At 54.0% G+C, this 24589-nt stretch overlaps 1 protein-coding gene across 2 annotated transcripts; it reads left to right on the top strand.

The window, feature by feature from the left end:
- Positions 1-651: 651 nt before the first annotated feature.
- LRRN2 (leucine rich repeat neuronal 2) lies at positions 652-19943 on the top strand. 2 transcript variants are annotated; one of them, XM_048925912.1, is made up of 3 exons: positions 652-901; positions 9724-9783; positions 17561-19943. In XM_048925912.1, exon 3 carries the CDS (start codon positions 17849-17851, stop codon positions 19937-19939), a length of 2091 nt encoding a protein of 696 aa, XP_048781869.1. In that variant the 5' UTR covers positions 652-901; positions 9724-9783; positions 17561-17848; the 3' UTR covers positions 19940-19943. The 2 variants fall into 2 exon arrangements, with proteins under 2 accessions (XP_048781869.1, XP_048781868.1); XM_048925911.1 differs by lacking the exon at positions 9724-9783.
- Positions 19944-24589: the final 4646 nt, after the last annotated feature.

Below are 24589 nucleotides of genomic sequence, written 5' to 3'. Positions count from 1 at the left end.
AGCCATTGAGTTATGATAGATCTGCCATTCTTGGGCTTTTATTGGCAGTTAGGGACAATTTCTTCCAATTAATGGGAAAGAATGCCAGAGGTGAGCCATGGGCAGCAGATTCTACCTGGGGATGTGGCCACCACCCAATTGGAGGAGATACTCAGCAAAACACATAGGGGCATCCATAGTGTCACCACGGGCAGCATGGGGACAGGATTGGTGCCAGGAACCAGGCTGTGGAAGGGAAGAAACCCTTTGAGAAGACCACCCTCCCCACTACTCTCCCAGCACAGTGCCAGGAATCTCTGTGTGAGAAACCCCAACTCTGTGACCCCCATGTCATTGTCCCCACGTTGCCCCCAGAAGGAGCAGGAGGCATTGTGGATGCCGTGGGGGTGCAAACAAGCAGCTCCATTTTAATGGGAGCTGTTGGGGAGCATTGCCTTGTGGGGGTGTCGTGGTGGCTGTCCCCATGTCACCAGCCCATGGATGGGTGCGTGGTGTCACGGCGCTCACCAGGGCTGCAGGAGTTAAGGCAGCAGGAGCTGGTTCGGGTGGGTGGCACGTCGTGGCGACAAGGCTCGAGTGAGGAGGAGGAGGACGGGGAAAAGGGAGGGGAGAAGAAGGGAGGAGGAAGAGGAAGAGGAGGAGGAGGAGGAGGAGGAGGAGGGGGCAGCAGCGGCTGCAGCGCGAGGGGAGGATGGATTTCTCTCCCCGCTGCCTCCGGATCAGGCGCTGAGAGAGAGCACAGAGGCAGCGTGCAGGGGTGGGCTGTTGTCCCCCCCTCCCTGTTGGACTGGAGGGCTCTTTGCTGGGTCCAACGCACCCCCAGCCTTTGTCTGCCCGCACCCGATGAGCGGCGGCCGCAGCGGATGCTCACGGTGATGGGAGACGGGAGGAGACCCCAATGGTGAGTAGGGCTCCAGCCTTATTATCTTTGTCGGGTGGTCATGGCTTTGGGGGGGGGGGGGTGGAAGGGAGGGGTGCTCCTGTGCTCGGGGCTTCTGCTGTTTGTTTGGGGTTTTACCCCTTCCTCTCTGTCTGGTCTGTGGTCTGAATGATGCATTAAAAAAATGAGCAGATGACAATAGGAAGTGCACGCAGCATCTGTGCCTCTCTGCTGAGCGGTCCAGGAGGGGGCAAGGAGCACAACGGGTGCTCCAGGGAGAGGTTTCACTCGGAAGTGATGGGGGAGCTGGATTGCCAGTCCTACCCTCAAACCCTCCCTGGGATTGGGCTGATTCTTGCCTGGGCACTGATGGGGGAACTGTGGAGTCACCCTACGGCGATGCAGCGGGGTTGCATTGGTGCCACTGAGACTGAAATGTGAAACCCATTCAGCATTGCACAGGGATGCCAGCAGGATGTGATCCCTCCAGGAGCAGCATTAACCCCTCTGTGCCCGAGCCCTGGAGAAAGTGTCAAAGTTAGGGCATAAAGAAGAGACTGTATGAAATCCAGCAGCCTGGTCCTGTGCTCTCCCTCCTACCTTCCCAACCTCCTTTTACACACCGGTGCCAGGCACAACCCTGCTGAGGGTGCAGCAAGGCAAAAAGAGAGGGGAAAGCAAACAGAGAGCCCTGGGCAATGGGTGTGCAGCCTATGGGCAGCAGGGTGCTGGGGGTGCACAGCCCCACACTGCAAGGGTGGCCCCTGGGGGAGCTAAGAGGCTTTGGGTTGCTCTGCAGAGAAGCTTATGGGGTGGTTTTAATGATCTCTCTGCTGGTTTCGTACTGATTTTAGCCCTTCTTAGCTCCCATTCTCCATGCACACACTGCTGTTATAAGAAAAGCAGACCCTCCTGTGGCTGTAGGGTGCCGCCAGCCCAGGGAGCAATGGGGATTGGGGATCCTGGGGTTGGTGTGCCCCTGTGCATTAAGAGCCCCTTGGCTACATACAGACCCTGCCCATCTCACCTCCCCTCCCTATCATGTTGCTGTGCAGCTGCTGAGCCAGAACCCGGCCCCTGCTGCTGTTTGGAGGACAAGCAGCCCTGATGCTGCAGCCTGCATGCAGGTAGAGCCCGTAGCAAAGCTGGGAAGCAAACATTGCTTGCCTTAATTCTTTGCAGCTGCAGGGTCAATGCAAGTTCCATGCAGTGCTGACTGCTCCCTGTTGAGGGACTTCACGAGCCCATCAGTCACTGGTGGTCAGGTCTGGGACATGGGACACCACCAACCAGCTGCTGTCCTCCTCGCTTTGGCAGGAGACCCCCATCCCTCCAATCCAGCCTCATTGCAGTGGGCAGAGCTCTCCTTGTGCTGGTGCAGAGCTGGCTTGTCAGCCCCTTGGTGTTGGCATCAGGCGCTGTGCAGAGGGGAGATGAGAGCAAAACTCAGTGCCACATTCTGCTCCTCTGCCATTTTAAGCTCCTTCCATGGAGTGGGACCTTCCCTTTTTTTATTTTCTGCAATGTGAAATGAGAAATTCAGTGTCAGCTGCTGGGGTTGAGCTGTGGGAACACCCATAGCAGGGCATGCTGATCCCTCTGGGGCTGAGAGCTCGGTGATCCTAAATTTCTGCAAAGGAGGGGATGGGGCATGAGGTCCTGAGCATGGACCAGCACATGGCAGATCTCCTAATGAGCTGCCAGCACAACACTGACCCACGGCAGCTCCTTCCCAGCTTGGTATGATGGAGATATATGCATGACTTTGGCTCTCCTGGCCATGAAATGGGGAAATGTCTGCAGTGTGAGCAGCAGCTCCCAGCCCAGCCCTGGGCAGAGCAACAAGGAGCAGGATTGCTTACTGGGAATGCATTGGGAACAGAGAAACATCACAATTCAACGAGTCCTAAACTTGTTCCTATGAAGGGAGTTGTTCTCCTTGGACTCAGGGTTGCATGTAGGGGTTGGGCTTTGTTTGCTGATGCTCATTGACCACCAGTTGTACCATGCCCCAAAGAACCCCTGCGCTCTGTGGGGATCCAGGTTCCCCCCGTTCCACACTGACCCCACAGCCAGTCAGCATCCAGCACCCAGGCAGTGACACAGTGGTTCACTGGTGGTTGACAGCAGAGAGTATTTTGTGATGAATAAATGTACAGAGGGCTTTGCAAGAGGCTGCTTCAATGGGTGGGTTTAGGAAGGGAGTAAATGGCCGAGAGGCTGGGAGCAGCGGGGGCTCAGCAGGGGGTTGGCAGCCCCCAGCCCTGTTTCTGTGCTCTGCATGGGGGGGGGTGGGCTGCAGGGTCCCTCAATGCAAGGAGTGGGGTCCCAGCAATGCCCCTATCCCATGAGAGAGGGGGGTGATGGATCCTCAGAGCAGCCCACCCCCCAGACATCTCATGCCATGCTTCCCGCCAGCTGTTTGCAAACAGTGGGAACGACGCCCCGGCTCTGTTGTGGAGTTTGCAATAAGCAAATAACAAAGAAAGATGGGAAAATCGGGATCCGTTCCCAGACCGTTCACAAAGGGCTTAATGGGGACGTAGCAGTGCCTTATAGCCTGATGCTGGCTCTCTGCACCGGGCTGCTTTTCACCCAGACGGGCAGAAGAGACGAACTTCATCAACAAATCACTCCTGATAAATTATTCACCATCCTTACTCAGAATGAATGCCAGCTTCCCCCTCCAGCAGCTTATAAACGCGCCCGTATTTTCTGACCCCCTCCAGGCCCCAGAGCTGCCCGCTGGATTTAAAAGCCCATCCCAGGCACTATTATAAAACCATATTTCGTGGCATTTATCACTGGCCATAAAGCAGCCTCTCCAGCATCAAACTTGGTGTGCAGGGTCAGGGTCTGCCCACGCTGTCCTCCCATTGCCCATAGCTGAGCAGAGCATCTCCAGCTTCGTAGTGGGAAACCTACTTTGCACGAAGCCGCCGTGCTCCGCAGCAATTGCTCTGAATGTAAAAAGCTTTCATCAGTGCCAAATTTGCAATCTGCATAAAGGGGATTTTGCATTTCAACCAACCTTTCCCGACAGGAGAACTAATCCCAGCTTAGTTTGAGGGTAGAAAACACAGGGAAACCCCACTCATCCCAGCAGGGCCGTGTGGGTGAAGAGCATCAGTGTGGAAAAACAGAGAAAGCGATGCTGGCACCTGGGAAAAGCACAAGAATTCTTCTTTCCCCTTTATGCAACGTTAAGAAATGAAGCAATTTGTTTTGCGCCTGAATGCGCGTTTTAATTGGGTGCCCATCGCTCTTTCATAGTATGATAATTCAATTTAATTCAGAGGTTCAGCCTTTCAAAACGTGGTTTGGAAACGCAGAACCAGCCCTGCTTGCTTGACGTGAGGAGTCCAATTGGGTTCAGGCTTTGCTCTGTGAGCTCTGCGGCGTCTGATCCGAATTTGCAGATGGCCGCGGTTGATCCAGAGCTGCATTTTCTGGCGAATGCTTTTAGAAACATGGAGAAAATGTGGCAATTCCCACTCCTGAGCCAGTTTTCTTCCCTTCTATGTGCTGAGGGCTGAGAGGCCAGGCTTCCCAGGGCAGGATTTGTGCAGCATCGTGTGGGTTACGTCGCTCCATCGGTCTGGAGTCAGGTCAGACCTTCCCACACCTACGGTGCAGCAGCAGAATCTGACCCTGCATTGAGCACTGGAAAGGAGCAGCAGTCAGGGCTGGCTCCATGTCACACTGCACTGTGGAGCTCCGAGCCGCAGAGGAGCCCAGCGTCACATTTTGCTTTATTTTATGTTTTCTCAAGTGCTGAATGGGGACTGAGAACAGGAGGAACATGCAGTCAAAGTCATTTTCCTTTGGGAAACTGCTGTGCTTAGAAGGGAAATGGGTGATGGGTGCTAAGGCATCACTTCCCACTGCATTGCTCCATCCTGCCCAGGGCTTGGGGCCAACCTTGGTTCTGCTGGTGTCCTTGATGCAAAGAGTCTCCTTGGGCAGCGCCTGTCAGTAATGGGATTATGGAGCTAAATGAGTTGAAAAAGCCCAGCAGGGAGGGGGAGAAGTTTGCAGTGAGAGGCTCCTGTTCACCCAGCAGCGTCCTCCCTTCGCTCTGCTTTGTGGGGCATCTTGTTGCGTCTTGCTGCTCAGGCACCTGTGGCACTTTGGGGAAGGGAATGGGGTTTTGTTGCTGTGGCACCCAGAGGGTTCTGCTGCAATCCTGGTTGGGTGAAGGGAGAGCACAGGAAAGGGAAGCAGAGGGGAAACAGAAGAGGGATAGGTTGCATTTTGCTAAAGCATTTGTCCAAAGATGCCGTGGAAAAGGAGCTGTGTGTGAGGCTCAGCACCACGGGGCTGTGCCAGGTGGGAGAAACGGCCCAGCAGCTCTGCTTGGATGGGAAGACCCCACGATCCCCATCTCACTGGGATGGTCCCTGAGGTTTTCACTGGTGGCAAAGCCTCTCTGCTCCCCAGGTGGGGCTCATCACCCCCAAACCAAATAGGAACAATGCCACAGCGCAGAGCTTTTCCTCCATCCCCGCCCTAGGAAGGGGTGAAGCATCCCCAAAAGCCATGCATGGCAGTTGCTATGGCAACCCTACATTTTTCTTGTGATTCCTAATGACTTATTGGCATTTGCAGTAATCTACGGTTTGGGTGGTTTTTTTTTTTTGCTTTGACTGCTGGATGTTGCTTTGCCTCCCCTCGGCCTCAAAGAATGGATTTATCCCATGGGTTTCTCAGCAGGGATCAGGCTGGGGTTGCTGCCCTGGTGTTGTCAGCACAGCTTCCTAGGGAGCAGCAAAAGCTGGAGCCCTTTGCACAAGGCAAGTGCTGAAGCACAGCTTCTTTTTTACCCAGAGGAGAGCACAGATGTGTGGGGATGGAGAGGGACTGCTCCAGCAAGACAGAGATGCAGCAGAAAGCAGAGAAATGAGAGGGGCCTCATGCAAACCCCAAAACCACCGCAGGGTTGGACAGCATTCTGAGGTGCAAAACTCAGCTTGGGGAGAGAAATCAATGCTCTCTTGTTTTCAACCCATGCTTAACACACAAAAAAATGAACGCCTCGCCCAGGTTCATCGGGGGCAGCTTAGGCACGATTTGCCATTGCAGTTTGTGGGGATGGAGCAGGACCTGAGGTCAGCGTGGGGTTTTCAGTGCAGCTCTGAGCTCTCCTGAGCAGCTCCTTCATAGCACAGCCCTGCCTGCTGTTAGTGCTGCTCGTTGCATCTGGTGGGTGAGCAAAGAGCAGGAAGGATTCTGGCAGCAGCACTGGGAGCAGCTCGACATCCAACCTGCAGTGCCACCCGTGTGCTCCTCATGGCTGTTGTGTCCTAATGAGCTGCTGAAGCATCGCCTGCGACCCTCAGGTCAGCACAGGCAGACAGCTGCCCTCCTGCCCCTGTGCAGCATCCCCTGCCTGCAGCACAACTGCTTAGCTGAAGAAATATTGTCTCCAGCAACAGGCATCTCTGGAGAAATAACAGCAGACGTCCCATCGTGGCTTAGATTTTAATTATGCTCAGGAATTCCTTCCCTTTTTTAAGCTGTGTTCAATAAACTGTTCTTCCCCACCTGCTGAAGAAAGCGTAAAGAGCTGCAGTTTATCCATCTGAAGGGACTGGTATCAAAATGCTGCAGTGAGAGCACTTCAGCCTAAAGCATCCCCTGGGCTGGGGGCAGAGGGCAGTGCATGAACCCCACGCTCAGCTGCCCGGAGCTGCTGTCCCAGCACTTGAACTGGGAAGTGAGACTTCATCCCAGTGCCATGTTGACATGGATGTGTGTTCCCCAGGTGACAGCTTCCTCGCAGCAGTTTGGATTTGCTGCCAGCAAATTTGGGCAGCAGAGCTCAAAAGGCTTTTTGACATTGCCCCGAGCATCCCTGCTCTGAAGGATGCTGCCATGGCCTCGGTGTGGGCAGGAAGGGGGGAGGGTTACAGCCACGCTCCTATTGATCCTCTTTCCATGCTGCTCAGCTGGGGAGAGTCCGCAGGGTGATGCAGCTGTGCTTGCCTGGATAGAGTCACCCCAAGCAGACCTGTGCTGGCCTCAGGGTCAGGATGCCCATGGGATGCCTTGTGCTGAGTGGGCTGGGGACTCAGGGTGACCAGGAGAAGCAAGGAGCAATGGATACTTTCCCATGGATTTCATATCTCTGGAAAGGAGGTTTCAAGCAGCTTGCATGCTGCAGCTCCAGGCGTGCTGCTTGCTTGGTTGATTAGAAAGATGTAGGAATAAATGGAAGAGATGTGAGCATCTCTCTCCAGTCCCAGCTCCTGTGCCATGCTGCCTTGATTTTTCACAAAGACTCAGTGTCCAGAGCTTCAGAGCTGTCTGCATCATTCCGTCAGGCTCAGCGGGGTTGAAAATCTTGCTCCCTGTTCCCTCTGCAGGCTGTGCTTCATCCCACCCCAACCATCTGTGGGCTTTTCTGTATCTGCAGCACGCAACAGAGGGCAATGGTGTGTCATGGATACGTACACCATCATTTCCTGGCATGCACCTGTCTCTCCAGCACTCACATCGCTGCCAGGCACAAGCACACACTTGTGTTGTGTGTTACGAGCTGCTATTGCTGTCATGTTGGTGCAGCTCATTAGGTGTGTGCAGCACAGGAGTGATCAAGTCCCAGTGCCTGGCTGCTGGCAGTGCTCCATGCTCTGTGCCCCAGGCTGCTGGGACTGCAGGAGCTGTCTGAGAGCCAAAGAAAAGTGAGCAAATGAGACCCTGATCCCAGGGAGAGGAGCTGCAGTCAGCTTGAGGAATTGCAGGTGAGAAAAGGAGGAGGAGAGGGAAAAGCAGCCCCTCTAGTGTGGGATTGCAGCAGGTTGCAAAGGACCCAGCTGCACATTGCAAGGATCCCAGCTTCCCAGATTACAGAGGTTCAGGCTGCAGATTGGAAAAGGAGCTGGCAGCAGGTTACAAAGGTTCAGGCTGCAGGTTGCAAGGGACCTGGCTGCAGGTTGCAAAAGGACCTGGTTGCAGGTCGCAAGGGTCCCAGCTTCAGATTGCAAAGATGCAGGCTGCAGGTTGCAAAGGATCCAACTGCAGGTTGCAAAAGGTGCTGGCCCACGGATGAGCCTGCAGCACGCCCAGCCCCAGCTCTGCAGGGATCCAGCTCCCACGCAGCAGCGTCGCAGCCGAGATCCTGCCAGCAACCTGCGGGGTGGGAGAAGGCAGAAGCTGGAGGTCTCCGTTTCCGCTGAAATCTGGCACCTTCCCCCTCTCTGGCAGCCTCATTAGAAGCTATAATTACACCCAAGTGCTCATAACACCCTTTCCCAAGCACCCCGAGGATTAAAAAAATCTAAATCCCAGCAGGATGCTCTGAAGAGTCGGGTTTGATTGACAGGAGCTTGGCTGACACCAGGAGCAGCAATGGCTGCAGCACCCCAAGCCCCAGAAGGAAGGGTGGGCATGGAGAGAGACATCACAAGCAAAGCCATTCTGTCAGCCAGCAGTGAGGACAGCAGTGCTGCCACTGAGAAGATGGCAAGCGATGGGTTAAGACCCTTCCAATGGGTGAAAGCCATGGAGCTGGCTGCATGTTACAAAGGAGCAGGGTGCAGGATGCAAGGGGCCAGGCTGCAAGCTGCATCAAATTCAGCCACTGTGCAGCTGCTCAGGGTGGGTTGAAGCAAGGATTGGGGTCTGCAGCCCCCCAGCAGTGCAGCACACATCTCCTGCCTGCGGTGCCCATAGGAGCTCCACGCCTCCAGCAGGTTCCAGAGCCAGCCCACCTGGGATTGCAAACAATTAATTTCCCCAATCTGCACAACGATCAGCTTCTGAGGTGAACAATTAGCTGGGCACAAATTGTAATTGTCATCTCGGTTCTGATTTTAATTTGGCCTAATGAAGGCTAAGTGATGCCGTCTCGCTCCTTCTCCCACAGCCCCACCACTTCAGGGCTCCGTGGGGATGGGGTGGGCCAGGACCACAGCCGTGCCCACGGTGGGGAGTGCAGGGGAACGCATTCATTTTTTATTGCAGGCCACTCGTTTGCAGACATCAAGGCCGAAGAAAGCCGTATTTAGGGGAATTGGCTGCCCGTGTCCATGCGTTCTGCTTCGTCACAGCCTGTTAGCCTCTCCGCCTGCCCTTTGAAGCAGGGGGTGCTCATTTAATCTGAAACAACGCACTGTTTTTTCCCCCCCATTCTGATTTTACCTCGCTGCCTCCAAACATCTCCGGCCGTCGCCCCCCCTCCATCCCCACATCCCCGTGGCACCGTCATCCGCTGCGCCTTTTGGAGCTGTTAGGAATCCATCATCCCACTGAATTACCTTTCACTTGAATAGCTGGCTTAGATGGAAGGAAGCAGTGGCTGCACCCCTTGTACTGGGAGATCCCATCTGGTGGGGCCTGAAGGTGAAATGGGCTGAATCTCAATGCTCCTCCTTCATTATGGTGGAGGCTGAGCCTCCCGGGGTGCAGCTCTCCAACAGCACCAATTAAAACCATGGGGGGGACACGATGGTGTCTGGCAGTTCATTGCTCAAACTGAAGAGTAGCTTTTCTTTAAGGGGAAAATACGTTCTGTGCCCTGCTAGGTTTTAAAACTTGGTGGGTGACATCTGAAACCATAAAAGCAGCCTTTCAGTAACTAACTAATCCAGGTTGTAAAACAGGTGCTTCAAGTTGCCATAGATTGAAATACTTGGGGTGCAGTACCATGCAAACATGCGTATGGGCAGATCTTGGTGAAGGAAAGGCTTAAGCTCAGTGATTCTCATGGCTTCAAACGGCTGCAGGAGTTTGAGTTTGAGCCAGAGATGTGACTTGTGAGATCATGAGACTCTCTTTGAGAAACCTGGTGTAGGCTGGAGACCTGCTTTAGACTGGATGTTACGAAGAATCTCTCCATGCAGATGGTGCTCAAGCATTGCAATGGTCTGCCCAGGGAAGTGCTGGAGTCTCCGAGCCTGGAGGTATGTAAGAGATGTGTGGTCATGGTGTAAACAGATGTGGGTAGGGATAGGCTCAATAGGTCACACTTACAGTTGGATGCAACGATTCCAAAAGTGTTTTCCAACCTCAACAAATCTGTGATTCTGTGACAGCAGCTGCTTGTGGAGCTCCTCCAAAGCCAGAGCCCATGCACCCTATGCTGGGATCCTACACTACAGTGCACAGCGGCCCCACTGCCTGTTCCTGGCAAAATGAGGGAGATGTGGGCCCTTGCCTGGAGTCTTAACCATCAGCTCAGCCCCATGCAGCAATTTGGGTGTCCTTAGTTTTGCCCTATTTGACCAAATCATCTCTGCTCCACGTCTCAGCGTCACCTCACTGCTCCTGCTGTCACCGTGCTGACAAGTGGCAGTGACACAGCACAGCAATCAGCTAACGACAGGGGCTCGTTAGGGCCAGGAGGACCCCGTTAGAGCTGTGTGCTTAATTGGGCAGGAGCTCAAGGCTGGAGGGCGCAGGGCGATGCTGAGCATCGCCGCTTCGCTGCAGGTCAGAGCTGTGGTGGTTGGGTTCTGCGCTCATTACCATTTTCTCCTGCTATCCATGCACACGCCTGCATCCAGCGTCAGGTTGGGTTTTTTCACACTCCTTTCAAACCATTAATGACACATCCCAAAGTTCCTTCGCAGAGCAGCCCCTCTCCTCCTGCCTCGAATGGATGAGGATCTCCGCGGAGCTCAGTCATGCGAAAAGCATTTTCTGGGGCTTTTAGGAAAACAATATTTTGTCAGTTCCTCCAAGGACAGAGAGTTGGCTGGAGCTGCTCCTTCCCCTCCCTACCCCGCCATCTCCCAGCCATGCAAGCACAGAGGGGCTGCAGCTGCACCCAACCCTAATGGCATGCACCCATCCGGGCCGTGCGCCCGTTTGGAGGCAGGCACCCACAACCCCACTCTTGCTTTCTGCAATGCAAAAGAGCCTCTTGCAATGCAGCCCCCCATGCCAGCTGGGCAAGGTGCAGGGCTGCAGCCCCCCATCTCCTGCTCCCCAGCAGCAAAGCACTGCTGAACTGTGCCCCACACCTCATTGTCTCGCTGCCGAGCTGGGAAGCCTTAAACAGGCGGGATGAAGGCGGCAAATGTTTTCCATTTTCCCTTCCTGTTCCTATCGGGTGCTTTTATTATTATTATTATTTTATTTTAGATCCCTTTTGAATGACAGCTCTATCAAAACAGCTCATTTGGAAATGTCAGGTCCATTCTTGATAAGTCATCAGTCACGGTGATTGGTGCTGACAGACGCCCTGCAACGGTGCTGTGCTATCTAATATACTGCGCTGCAGTCTTTTGTAATATCACATTATTTTATTTATTCAGCATGGCATGAAATCTCTCCTTTAGGAAATGGGAAGAGGGAAAAAAAAAAGGTTAACCCTTCTGGTGATGCTTCCTTCTCCTGGATAGCCCGCGTGGGAAGTGGATGACATCAGGCTGTAGCATGGCACAGCAGTTCCAGTGTCACCATTCGGGGCTGTTTTGGGGGCACTGACCTTCCTTCTTGCTGTTCGGCCCCATGGAGCTGCTGTGTGGCCCTATGGGTGCAGGGGGGTGGGCTGAGACCAGTGGGTGCTGCTCCTGATCTGCACCAAGGAGCCTTTGTTTGTTCTCATTAAAGCCTCTGCAAAATGCCCAACATGCAAAATATCCTTTTTATTAGCTGGAATTGACGGGGCTGTCTGGGACTGGCATCTGCTCCACTTTCAAGGCCAGGGCTCTGCCAAGCAGCCAGTGCCTGTCTCGGTGCTCTGCATCTCAGTGCTCAATTCCTCGTGCACTCAGCATCCATTCATAGCAGCTCCTCCCATCACCCAGGAATGGAACAAGCCGTGGTGTCACTCATGGGCATGCAACCATGAGATCCTGCCGAAAACACCCTAAAACCAGAGCAGGGCGGGCAGAGATCTGAGAGAGCCTTCGCCCCTCCTTCGGTGCTGTGGCCAAGAGTCAGAGCTCTCCTTGATTTGCCACCTTTGGGGATTTCTGCTTTTCCAGGGTTTCCCCCCTCCTTCCCCACCACTTTCTCTCCTTTCCATCCTCTTGCCTGCCCCACAGCCAGAAAGCTGGAGCACAAAAGGCTGTGGGCAGACTGCAGGCTGAGAGCACTAAACTTTGGCTTTCTCCCCCATGAAAATGCTGCTCCTTCCACCTCCTCCTCCTCCACCTCCTCCTCCTCCTCCTCCTCTTCCCATTCCCAGTGCCCCATGGCCCCGTTGTCACACGGCAGCAGCAGCATCTGTCAGCCACCAGAAAATGACAGCAAGAAAAGGGCTCTGCTAATGGCACAAGTGACACGAGCACGCTGTTCACCAGCACAGAGGCTGCACTGCTGCATCCCACTGCTGCCCAGTTCTGTACTGGGGGGCTGCGTGGTTTGGAAGCAAGGAAAAAGGGTTGGAGAGGGGCTCAGAGGATTGCATCAATGCCCCCATTTTGCTGTGAGCCAATTTGGTGCACGTTGGCACAGCTCTCCTCACCAGCCTTGGACAGCAGGTCTGTAGTGAGCTCATTAGGAGAGAGCTGGGGGTGATTTCCAGGCAGTTCAATAACTGAGCAGTGCAGTGGGCAGGAGGAGCCACGTGGCTCATTGCAGCACTGGGGCTGTTTGTCTGCCAGGCAATAGCAGGGACAGGCATTGCCTGCAGCACAGCTCCCTGATGCTGCATGGTGCACCCCATCACTGCACATAGAGTTTTGGGGAAGAAAGCCTTAATTTCTGCCTCCAAACCTGGCAGAATGGAGCTAAACCTCACCTCAAATGGAGCAAGATCCTGGTGTAAAAACACAGAGCTGCACGCTGGCAAGGGCACGGTGCAGGGACTGAAGGGCACAGCAGCATCTCCACAAGGCAAGTCCCCAAGGCTGGGGGTCCCACACGGGGCCCTAAGCAAAAGAACTGCAGGGAGCTGAATGGACTCAGTGCTGAGCTCCGTCGATAGCAGACAGCATTTTCTAAAGCCTGCGGGTGATGAAGGAGCCAAATGGCATTTGGAACCCTGCACGAGGCTCTCAGAGGCTTTTACGCAGTGAAGGGCTCTAAATTAGCTATTGCCACTCAGGGAGAAGATTGGGGAGATAGCATTCTGGAAACAGAGACAGTGCAGCAACAGTTGGAAAGGGCAAACAGCAAGTTGGAGGATGAGCACAGCAGCAGAGCGGAGCCGGTGGTAGAAGGATGGGAAGCAGCCACCATTCCATCCCATCCCCACCTCTCCCATCTCCATCCCGTGGTATCGGGGATGCTTCTGGGTTTGGGCTGTTTGCAATGGGAGGGTGAGGAGGAAGGGGACAGAGCTGCAGTGGCCACGCACAGCTGAGCCCTGCTGCAGCCCGGAGATGTGCCAGTCGTGTGAGCAGCATCCAAAAACGCACCGAGATGCTGCCCAATGCAGCACAGGGTCTGCTGAGGACACCAATATTTCAGAGTGAGGAACGATTCAGCCACAAGCTGAGGCTGAGAATCCATCTTCCCAGCGATCCAGCCGGGAGATCAGTCAGCTCTTCCAGCTTGCTTTTGAAAGACATTTACAAATGCACACGATAACCCTGAGACCAACCCTGAAACCAGGCAGCCCCAGGGCTCCTGGTGGAGTTATCTCAATGAAACAGCCTCGGGGCTTCCCATAGCTGGAAGGTGGCACAGGACCACTCAGGGCCAGCACAGAAGCCAGGGACACCTGTGGGTCCAGAGCCTGAAAGTAAAAGATGAGGCAGAGCAGCTTCATTTCCCAACCCTCCTCATTAAAAACCACCCAAAGCACTGTTGGGGGGGTGGGGAGCAGCAGTCTGATAAGGGTGTGAGCGTGGCTGCTGCCCGCCGGCTGCGGGTGGATGGGGCTGATAGGAGATGCAGCAGTGGAGCTGTTTGCTTTGCACGCTCCCTGGCAGCATTTTATCTGCTGGCTTCTTCCTGGATGAGCAGAACCAACCTTATCTCCCTCCCTGCCAGGAGAGCTGCAGGACGAGGCCCTCAGGCAGCAAGCAGAGTCCCTGAGTCTGCTTGCACAAAACGTGGCTTAACAGAGGAAAGAAACACCCAGAGCAGCAACCCAGGGCTCTGCTCCCTGCCTTGTGCAAATGCTTTCTGGGGGGTAGCAGCTCAGCACAGAGAATGGCTTTGCCCCATCCGTGCCTTTGCTGGTTGCAAGGATCCATGTAGGATTTCCCATCCTCTACTCCATGCTGTTTATTGGCTTTGAAGCTGCAGCAGGGCCGGGGCAGGAGCATCCCTCCAACCATGCAGCAAGCTGCATAATGCCCCCGAATTTAATAAAACGCCTCAAACAGGCGAAGTTTTTCCTTTGCCAGCTGCTTAATTAAATTGCCTAATGCTGTTTGCCATCACAGCACAAACTCCTGTGTTTAAAGACCACAGCGTTGCCATGGCACTCACCCGGCGGATGGTGCAGGGCTGTGACAAAGCATACAGATGAGAAAAGCAGTGCTGGGGAGTTGCCACGTTACCGGAGGGATTGGGTGGATTTGTAGTTATTTATTTATTGGTTTATTTTCTGACGTGGCAGCAAACTCCCTGCCGAGGTCTGGGGCGGTTGCTTTGCGCTCAATGGAGAGGCTGCTTTTCCACCCTGGGGTACTGATGCTGCAACCCAGCTGTGCTGCTGAACACAGGATTGCAGCAGGAGGGCTGGGGAGGCATTCAGCTTCTAGAAACGCTGAGCGTTGCTGTGCCATTGCTGTGCCATTGCTTCGTACACAAGGTTTGTATGGACATAACAGAACGCAAGCCTGGAGGGTTTTGCTGTGCTCCCAATGTGAGGCTGAGATGGGGGCTGAGCATCTCTGATCCACAGTGCCACGTGTGCATGGCAAAGCTTCCATCAGCTCCTCGTGTGGGAGAAAAGCAGAACTCGCACCCAGCAGAGGTTCTGCTGAGGTCTCCAGCCACAGCCACGCATGATGCTGAGCTGCAGCACTCCATCTCTTCCTCTTTTCACTCCCACATCCCACCTGCACCAATGGAGGTAGTGCTGCCCATTGCTGTTGGAGGGCTGGAAGGAAATCAGAGCTGGTTGGAGCATCGGCAGATGGCTGGGGTGGGGAGGGGAGAATCCTTGAGTCATTGAATAATCATCGAGTTATTAAGGTTGGAAAAGAAAACTGAGATCACCGCGTCCAACCATCAGCCCAACACCACGAGGCTGTGTGCCTCAAATTGCAGAAGGGTTGGGATTGAAAAGGGCCTCTATAGACCATCACCTCCCACTCCCCACCACAAACAGGGGCACCCACAGCTCCATCATTTCCCACTCCACCCCACCACCATCAGCCCTCAATAACGACTGGACCTCAGCACTTTAAATGAGATTTAACACATTGTATTGTATGTTAAGCAGGGGATCATTAAAATCATTCATTAGAGATTAACAGCTATCTAGTAGATACTGCCAGGATCGCAGCTGTGGCTCATCCAGAATGCTGCAGTTCAGAGATCCCTTGGGATGTACTCAGCACATTGTAGCTCGGGGTTGATCCTGTGCTCCACACCATCTCACAGCCCACAGCGATGCTCCAGCACTGGCATTTCACTTCCAGAGCCACCGAAGGCTGTTAACATGGTGATGCTGTGCTTATCCCCAACCACACCACACCAACGGGCCATCACAGCAAAGCCCTGCAGGATGGAATGCTGCAGACAAAGAGGGATAGAGGAGCATTTCAGATCGCCGCAGGGCGCCTTACTTCCAAGTTTTGCAAGCAATCAATACAGAACCCTTTAACTCGCTGCTGGTTTTCTCGTTAACACAACCTGTGAGGTTTGAGCAGCGCAGATGTGACTTCAGCACAGGGATAAACATCACCCAAGCTGAAGGAGGGGTGAAGCTCTGCCATAAATCCCTTCCGTGGGGGTGCACACAGGAGAGATGCACACACGGGTCTGATCTCGGTATCTCAGTGCACAGAGAGGATCCTGCTGGGCTGGAGCAAGCGTGTGCATCTCAGGCTGCAAAGCCCTGCAGAGCTGTGTGTTCCCACCCTCCTGCTCCCTGCACGCAAGGGTTGGATCCCCCTTGGGCTCCTCCATGGCATCATGCCCTGGAAAAGAGCAAAAAGGCATTAGGAGGGGGGGACAGGTCCTCCAGCATCTGGCTGCCACTTCTCATCTGGCACTGCATTGATGGGGATGCAGAGGCTCACGGCTGCCTGAGCACAGCGAAATGGGAAAGCTGTGACAGCCACACTCAGATTCGGCAAAGCTGCCATTCAGAAAAGAGGAGGGTTTGGCAGGAGCTCACAGCACGCTCAGGGCAGTGCTGTGCACCCAGGGTGGTTGAGATGGCTGCTAAACCTTGGGGACATCACCCGGGGACAGCACTGCAGGATTGATGCTGCTTGCAGAGAAGATCCACTGCTCAACCTCTGCCTTTCCACAGACAGCACCCTATCAGGGTGACAGAGGCTCTCCATCACCTCCTGCCCCATTGCACACCCCGGGGACCACCAGCCCCTCTCCCTGCTGCTAAGGGAGAGGGGAGGGCAGGGAGCCGGCTCAGCTGCAGCCATCCATCTCCCACAGCCGGGCTGCTCCGTGGCAGCAGGGGAGAGGCAGCAGCGACCAAAGCTCCTTCCATGCAGTGATTTATCTCCTGGCTTCATCCAGCAAACTTGCTGATGAAAAGACTCTTCCCTTCTCTGTGCCTCATCAATTCTCATTCTCGTTGCTTTTCTATTTTGTGCTATTTTTTTTTTCTTCTTCTTCTTTTTCCCCCCTCTGGGCTTCTGCTGCCTCTTGATGCAATGCTGTGTGCACAGCATCAACCCTCCCTGATCAGTTTGGGGAATGTGTCCAACAGAACCAGAAACACAAGCAGAAAATGATGGTTTTCTGTAAATTCGGGTCCTTTTGCTATACAACCACCCAGGCCATTGGAGCATCACCTCACACACAGGGCTTTCCATAGCCAACCCTGGGCAAGAGCACTTTTCTGGGCTCTTCTTCACAACCATAATGACATATTAGAATACATATATATATTCTTTCGTATTATTTCTTCTTAAGGAGAAAAAAATCTGTGATATTTTAATGGCTGGAGAGATTTACAGCCACAGGAGTGTCTGTGCATTTAAAAAGAAAGATGAGGGTCCATCAGAAGCGGCAGAAATCAATACCACCTTCCCCTCCTATAATGCAGGAGGTGCTTTAAAGGCAGTGCCCCCACAGCAGGCGGTGCAGGGATCGATTCTGGCATCAGTTTGGTTGAGTTGATGCTGAACAAAGTTTGTTTGGAAGCCCTTTATAGGGAGAACAAGGGGGTGATACGAGGGGGTGCACCCAGCAGGGATGGGGTTAATGGGCTTCTCTATTCTTCCAGGAGCCTCTAATGAGTTCAGCCACTCCTGGTCCTGTTAATTAGATCCTAGCAGCGCTTTAAGTGCTGAGGTGCATGCTTGGGGTTGCATGGTTGGTCCCAGCCCCTCTTCTGGTTTCCAGAGGGCAGCTGGGGTGGGATTCCCCAGGCCAGGGCAATGTAGGACTAAAGAGGATGAGATGGGTGTGAGAGGTCCATGGGCTGCTGGTAGCCCTGTACAGAGCAACCATGAGCCAACATCTCTTGGGCTGGGAGGGGAGAGGTGATGCTGCTGATACAAAGCAGGTGAAGTGGATGTATTAGTATGTCTTGGGGCTGATGCTGAAGCTCCCATGTATGGGGCTTTGCTTCTCCAGCCCGTGCCATGTGTGTAAGGTCTCCTCTAACGCAACTCCTCGTCTGCCCTCTTTCAGGAATGATCTTGAGGAGCAACCAGGAAAACGCAGCAGAGTGCCAAAATGAACCCATTGGGGAGGAAGAGGAGGCGAAGCTCTGATTAGAGGACTGGTCCCACTCAGGGGGTGATGTGCCCTCAGCTGGGGGGGGGCAGGCAGGGCAGTGGGGGCTGATTGCTCCGAGGGCTTCGCTTGGGGCATCTCCTCCTGCAGACCCCGTCCCCACCACGGTCACCCCATGCCCCTCTCTGGCTGCACCCCCTGAGCTTTTCCTGATCGAAGGAAGGCCGGTCCCACCACCCAAAAATGAGAGGTTTCCAGGGCAGCTCGCTGCTGCTCTGCGTAGTGGCTGCTGCTGCCATCCCCATCGTACCCTGGAAGGTGAAATGCCCTCTGCAGTGCGTGTGCCAGATCAGACCCTGGTACACCCCACGCTCTGCGTACCGGGAGGCTGCCACCGTGGACTGCAATGATTTGTTCATCACTGCCGTGCCCGAGGATCTGCCAGCGGGGACGCACACATTGCTTCTGCAAAGCAACAACATCGCCAGGCTGGAGCAGAGCGAGCTGGACTATCTCCGAAACCTCACAGAGCTGGACCTGTCGCAGAACAGCTTCTCTAACGTTTGGGATTTCGGCCTGAAGAGCATGCCGCAGCTGCTCAGCCTGCACCTGGAGGAGAACCGGCTGACCGAGCTGCCCGACAGCAGCTTCCCAGGGTTGGGCAGCCTGCAGGAGCTCTACCTGAACCACAATCAACTGCGTAGGATCGCGCCCCGTGCCTTCGCCGGCCTCGGCAGCCTCCTGCGCCTGCATCTCAACTCCAACCTCCTGCGGATGGTGGACAGCCGCTGGTTCCAGATGCTGCCCAGCCTGGAGATTCTCATGATCGGAGGCAACAGGGTGGATGCTATCTTGGATATGAATTTCAGGCCCCTGTCAAACCTTCGCAGCTTGGTGCTGGCTGGGATGAACCTGCGGGAGATCTCGGACTACGCGCTGGAGGGGCTGCGCAGCTTGGAGAGCCTCTCTTTCTATGACAACAAGCTGGTGACCGTCCCCAAAAGGGCGCTGCAGCGAGTGCCCAGCCTCAAGTTCCTGGATCTGAACAAAAATCCATTGCAGAGGGTCAGGCAGAGTGACTTCACCAACATGCTGCACCTCAAGGAGCTGGGGCTCAACAACATGGAGGAGCTGGTGTCCATCGACAAGTTCGCCTTGATCAACCTCCCCGAGCTGACCAAGCTGGACGTCACCAACAACCCCAAGCTGTCCTTCATCCACCCCAACGCCTTCCACCACCTTCCCCAAATGGAAACCCTCATGCTCAACAACAACGCCCTAAGTGCCTTGCATAAGCAGACGGTCGAGTCCCTGCCCAACCTGCAGGAGATCAGCATCCACAGCAACCCCATCCGCTGCGACTGCGTCATCCGTTGGGTCAACAGCACCGAGACCCGCATCCGCTTCATCGAGCCGCAGTCCACGCTGTGTGCTGAGCCCCCCGACCTCAACAGGAGGCACATTCGGGACGTCCCCTTCCGAGAGATGGCGGATCGGTGTCTGCCTCTCATCTCCACCCAGAGTTTTCCCTCCCGTCTGGAAGTGACGGATGGTGACAACATTTCCTTGCATTGTCGGGCGATGGCAGAGCCGGATCCGGAGATCTACTGGGTCACCCCCTCGGGGGTGAAGTTAATCCCCTATGCACATGACGGACGCTACAAGGTGCACCCCGAAGGGACTCTGGAGATCATGGGGATCTCAGCACAGGAGGCCGGGCTCTACACCTGCGTGGCCCACAACTTGCTGGGAGCAGACACCAAGAGCATCACCGTGCTGGTCAACAGCTCCTTCCCGCATAGCGAGGCCAGCTTGGAGCTGGTGGTGCTGGACATCCAGCCCTACCACATCCTGCTCACTTGGAAGCCGCACCTCAACGCTGTCTCCTCCAACCTCACCTGGTCCAGCTTCCTGCTCAGCTCCAGCTTGGACACAACCAACGTCGCTCGCATCCCGCTGGGGACCCACGCGTACAACATCACCCGGCTCCACCAGGACACGGAGTACTGGGCTTGCCTCCACGTGGCCTTTGTAGACTTGCAGGCCAAGGTGGCGTGCGTCAACGCCAGGACTAAAGAGGCCATCCGCCACCACCGCTTCCTGGGGGACAGGCAGTGCCTCCTGACACTGCTGGCACTCAGCATCCTGCTGCTGGCCACCGGCCTGGTGGCTCGCTGTGGTTTTGGGGATGAGCCCAGGAGGGCTGGTGATGCACTATGGGATGCAGGGGCTGTGCAAGTGGTTTACCCTCATCTCGCCCAGCATTGGGCTCAGGGGCCACGCAGCGGGCAGCTCCTGGCTGTGGAGGTGCAGGCAGCACCCCTGGACTCCTGAAGGCTGTCACATTGGTTGGGTTGGGTAGGGAATGGGGGTGGGGAGAGGGAGGGAGAAACTATTTTTTACCAAAAAAAAAAAGAAAAAAGAAAAAGAAAAAAAAAAAAATCACACAAAACAGAACAAAAAGTGGAGACATGGTGTAATATCACAGACTTGGCTAAGAGACAAAGCAGCGTGGGGATGTCGAGGAGCAGAGCTTGGCCGCGGGGCTTGCAGAGCTCTACACGGTCTGGATCTGCGTGTAGCTCCTAGAAGCAGCCCTGGGACAGCTGGGATGGTTGAAGAGCCATAGGGATGGGCAGCAGGTCACCCCTTCCCACACGCCCTGGTTGGACAGTCCTTGCTTTGGAAATACAAAAAAAAAACAAAAAAAAAAAAGGAAGAAAAAACAACAAAGTCTTTCCCTTTAGGATGAGTTTTCCTTTGTTTGCTTCTTGTTTTTCTTGAGTAATCAGCCACAAACCCACCCCCAGCTCCTTCCTGCTGCTCGCTGCCATCCCCCAGAGCGAAGCAGCGGGGATGGATGGCAGCCACATGGGGCAAACGGAGCAGAAGTGGCAGCAGTGACGCATCTCTTAATGGGCATCCCTGTAGGGCTGCCTGATTGCAACCCCATGTCCTGCAAGTGCAATCTCATGGCTGTTTTGTAAACTTCGGAGGGTGATGTTACAGAAAGAGGAAGGGGGAGAGGGGGAGGAAGGATATTCTTGTTTTTCTTCTAAATTTCTGTATGTACTGCTGTGCAGCAAGAGGGCTTGATGGTAACAAACCTTCAGATGCAGGAGGGAATGGGACCCAGGACAGTTCAGCCCCTGCACTGCTGTACACTGTGGGAAGTGAGGGGAGAAGAAAGCATGGAATCTGCTCTCCTGCTTTCTCTGACCATCATTTGAAGTCACAAAGGAATGGGGTCCATTGCACTGCACTGCAGGTCAGTTAAATGGCTGCTGCAAGCCACTGGAAGAGCTGCTGAGAAATAAGCAGTGCTGCAAACCAGAGATTGAAATGCAAGATGCATGCAGTAAATTCAGCTGGGGCAGGGTACAGCTCCCTTCCTCCATAGGGAGATCCCAAATCCCTCACTCCCAAAAGGAGCTGTTTTCAAACCATTTATACCCCCTGTCCATAGACCTGGCTGTGGGCAGCAGCTGGAGAGCACCATCAGTGCCTCATCCACTATTCACTGCTGCTGATGTTCATTATCAGTGTGCTGTGTCAGGTGAAACCCCTCTCTGTCCCCATGCTGGAGCCCATGCAGCACTGTGAGGCAGCACCCCACAGCCCTCACTGCACAGCTCAATCTCAGCATCCTGCACCAAGCCCAGCAATAAATTTCCCCTCTGCAATTTTTCGTGCCATTTCCAGCTCCTGATTGGGGGCATCAGGCCAGAAATGAGCTTTTCAGGGTGAATTATAGTGGCTGCAAAGCGTTATAGGGCTCATGGATCCTCCTCTGCTCGCAGGCTGAGCCTGCAGTGGAAAGCAGGAGAGCTCTTCAATCTGCCACCGAAGTCAAAGCAGATCCAGGGCTGGATTCTCGTTTCTCCATGTCTCATTTCTGCTTCTTCCACCCTCCATCCCTCCTCCTCTTTCTCAGTGCAAGCAGCATCATGGATCCCATATGCAAGAGAGCTTCTGGCAGAGCCAACTGAGAACACAGCACGCCAGGCTCTATTTTAAACTCCTAATAAAACAGGTTTCTAGAGGGGCCCTTCTTTCATGCAGCCCCACAGCACTGCCCTGCACTCAGCACCCATTGCTGGGCAGCCCCCACATCCCCGTCCTTTGGGCTCCCAGAGAAGTGCAGTGGGCACATCGTTATTGGTTCATTAGGGAATCAAAGCAGGCCTCTCCTCCAGCACTTCCTCCAGAATGATTTGAATTAAAACGTCCAACCTCCCTGGGAAATGTCAGCAGTGTTATCCATATGCATGATGCCATTAGGATGAAGCAGGTGCAGCTCAAAAAACCTCCAGGAAGACCTGCCTGTCAATCTCCACGGTGAGCATCTCTCCCTCCAAACGCTCCATCACCTCTCCCTGCTCTGCTGCAATGCTCTGAAGATGGGGAAACGGAAGGAGAGCTGCTCAGCCCCTTGCATACTGCAGCTCTAGCTTCCTACACGAGCCAACCACTGAGGAAATGGGTTCAGTTGAGCTCAGGTGGGCAATGAGGTGCCCATCAATCACACTGATGGAGAGCAGCTGGGGCAGATGGAGGTCTGCTTTGAGCCAGGCAAGCACTGACCTCCTTGGTGTTGGGAGGGGGTGCTTTGCAATTAGCTGCTTTGCTTCATTTCCAATCCCTGTTCTGTGTTTTGGGATGCTTCCCCCTTGCACTGGGGTGCTCAGGGCTCACCTGCTGCTTTGGGGGGGTCACCAAAGAAGCAAAGGTTTGGGGACACAGTGCTGCTTTGTGACACCACGGCAATGTGCTACGGATGCTGGTGAGCCAGGGATCCGTGGACTCATTCTGGAGCTGTGTTAAATCCTAATGAGGAACAGGGAGGGGAAATTTTGTTTGGGTTTGCATGTGGCAGGGCTCCTGCTAATGAGAAATGGATGCTGGTAGGGAACAAGGAGCTGGAACCCAACTGGGAGGAGCAGGCAAAGAGCCATAGGGAGAGCAGCAGTGTGAGGGTTTGGAAGGACAAAGCCACAGCAGCAGGGGGCTGAAAGTCCCATCCCTTGCAGATAGCTGCTTTGCACCACGAGGAGCCACACTGAGAGCAGCAGTGGGGAAAAACAACAGCAAAACCTGTTTGGAGATGCATGGAGGTGGCTGCCCTATCACTCAGACCCATGGAAAACCTATGGGGAGCTGCTGGTTTGCAGCTTGAATGCCAGAGGGCTTTGGTCCTTACCAACCCTTTGTACACCTCACGCAGCATCTTGTAAATCTTTAATTACAAGAAAATTGCAACCTTAACAGCCAACACACAAACGGAGCTGATAAATATTTAAAATTGCCACCGTGCCAGATCTGAGGGGGATTAAGGAAAGATATATTGGAGTGACAGTTATTAAACACTAAATCCCAGCAAATGTTACCGAGTGGATAAATAATGCAGCGGAGCGACAGCAGGCTGCAGGAGAGGGGGGAACATCTGCTATGGGGGGAGAGGCTGTGGTGCATCCCAAAATCCTGGTGTCTGTAAGGGGGGGGGGGATGATGAGGAGCCTTCTGCCTTTCCTGCTTGGAAACATAACTCTGAGTGCTGCTCAGCAGCTGAGAAAGAGCCCGAAGAGGATGGATGGGGGCAGCAGCTTGCATGGAAATGTGGGGGTTTTCTCCTTCCATGCAAAGCAGCTGTGTGAGTACAGCTGGGCTGGAAGAGCACAGATCCTGTGCCCTCCATCCTCACTGTGCTCCCAGCTTCCCCCCCCTTCCATCCCCAACCTTGCTGTCAGCTTTGAGGTCACAACCTCCATTATTAAACTCCCAGCCAGCATTAAAGATTTACGACTTCACGAAAGGTAAGTAGCAAAAAGTTAATTATTCTTAATAGGCCAGGCTTCTCTCTGGTGGAGGCAGGATGCTCGGAGCGTGAATTACCCCAGCAACCTCCCCAATAAAATATTGATTTAAAAAAGTTGGTTCATTATAAATATTACAGCAGTGATGAGGCTTTGCCTCGTCCTGGCATAGCGACACGGATGCTCTGTGCTGGACAAGGGCTGAACCATGGATGCCAATGCCCACCTGGTAAATCTTTAATTGAAATTGAAGGGAACGGTGAGCCTCACTGGTATGGAGAGAACAGTAAATATTTAACAGGGGAATCGCACAGCGTTAAGGGAAAGTGGGGAGAAGAGTGATAAGTGGCACCTATAGGACGTTAAATCAGGATAGAGCAGCCAAGGAGATGAATTAAACATCCCCCATCAGCAGGGCAGGCCTCAGACCCAAAGTGAGAGCTTGCAGCTGTTGGATGGATAGGACCCAAACCATCAGAGAGCGATGGGAACTCAATGCACGTGCAGAATCCAGGCACAGGAGGATGGATGAGCATTCCCACCGTGATGCACAGCCATGCAGTCACCAATTCCCTGCACAGGGTGAATAGCTGAGGATGTGCTGCCCACCTAACGAATGGGCCACGCTCCTTGTGCTCAGTGCTAGCAGGGCTGATTGATGGCACAGTGCTCATGGGCAGTGTTTTAAGCCACATCCAGGGTTATTTTTTTGTTTCTTTATGGTTTAAAGGCCCGTCTACAACATTTTATTTCCAGGTAGGAGGAGAAAATACAATTTTCCAAGCAAGGGTCAGAGATAAGAGTGCTGTCAGGATGAAGTGAGTGCTGCTTTATGCCAAGTGAGAGGAACAGCTGGAGCTGGAAGGGCTGTCAGTGTGGGTTACAATCCTCTGCTAATGGCAGTAATGAGACTATTGTAGCAAGTTAACTCGCTTGCTCTTGTATTCTTCTTTGTGGTATTGATTTTAAAGAGAACACCGTTTCCAAACAAAATAATAACACCTAGCACTTGTAAAGCTGCTCCCACGCTCGCAGCAATATGCAAACGTTTATGTGCCACTTCAAGCATCCCACTGAATCACTCTGGGAAACGTCCTTCCTGATCTACTGCTGGGTGCACAGGGGGTACTGCAGTGCCAGGATGGTTTAATGCAGACTTTGCCACTACTCC

The sequence above is a fragment of the Lagopus muta genome, chromosome 24 (genome assembly GCF_023343835.1).
Source record: "Lagopus muta isolate bLagMut1 chromosome 24, bLagMut1 primary, whole genome shotgun sequence".
Classification (NCBI taxonomy): domain Eukaryota; kingdom Metazoa; phylum Chordata; class Aves; order Galliformes; family Phasianidae; genus Lagopus; species Lagopus muta.
The sequence above is the reverse complement of the archived record's forward strand: the minus strand, read 5'-3'. Positions and strand labels throughout refer to the sequence as shown.

Bases quoted from the DNA above. Each gene is read 5' to 3' on its own strand.
- LRRN2 (XM_048925911.1), top strand. From the start codon at position 17,849: ATGAGAGGTTTCCAGGGCAGCTCGCTGCTGCTCTGCGTAGTGGCTGCT.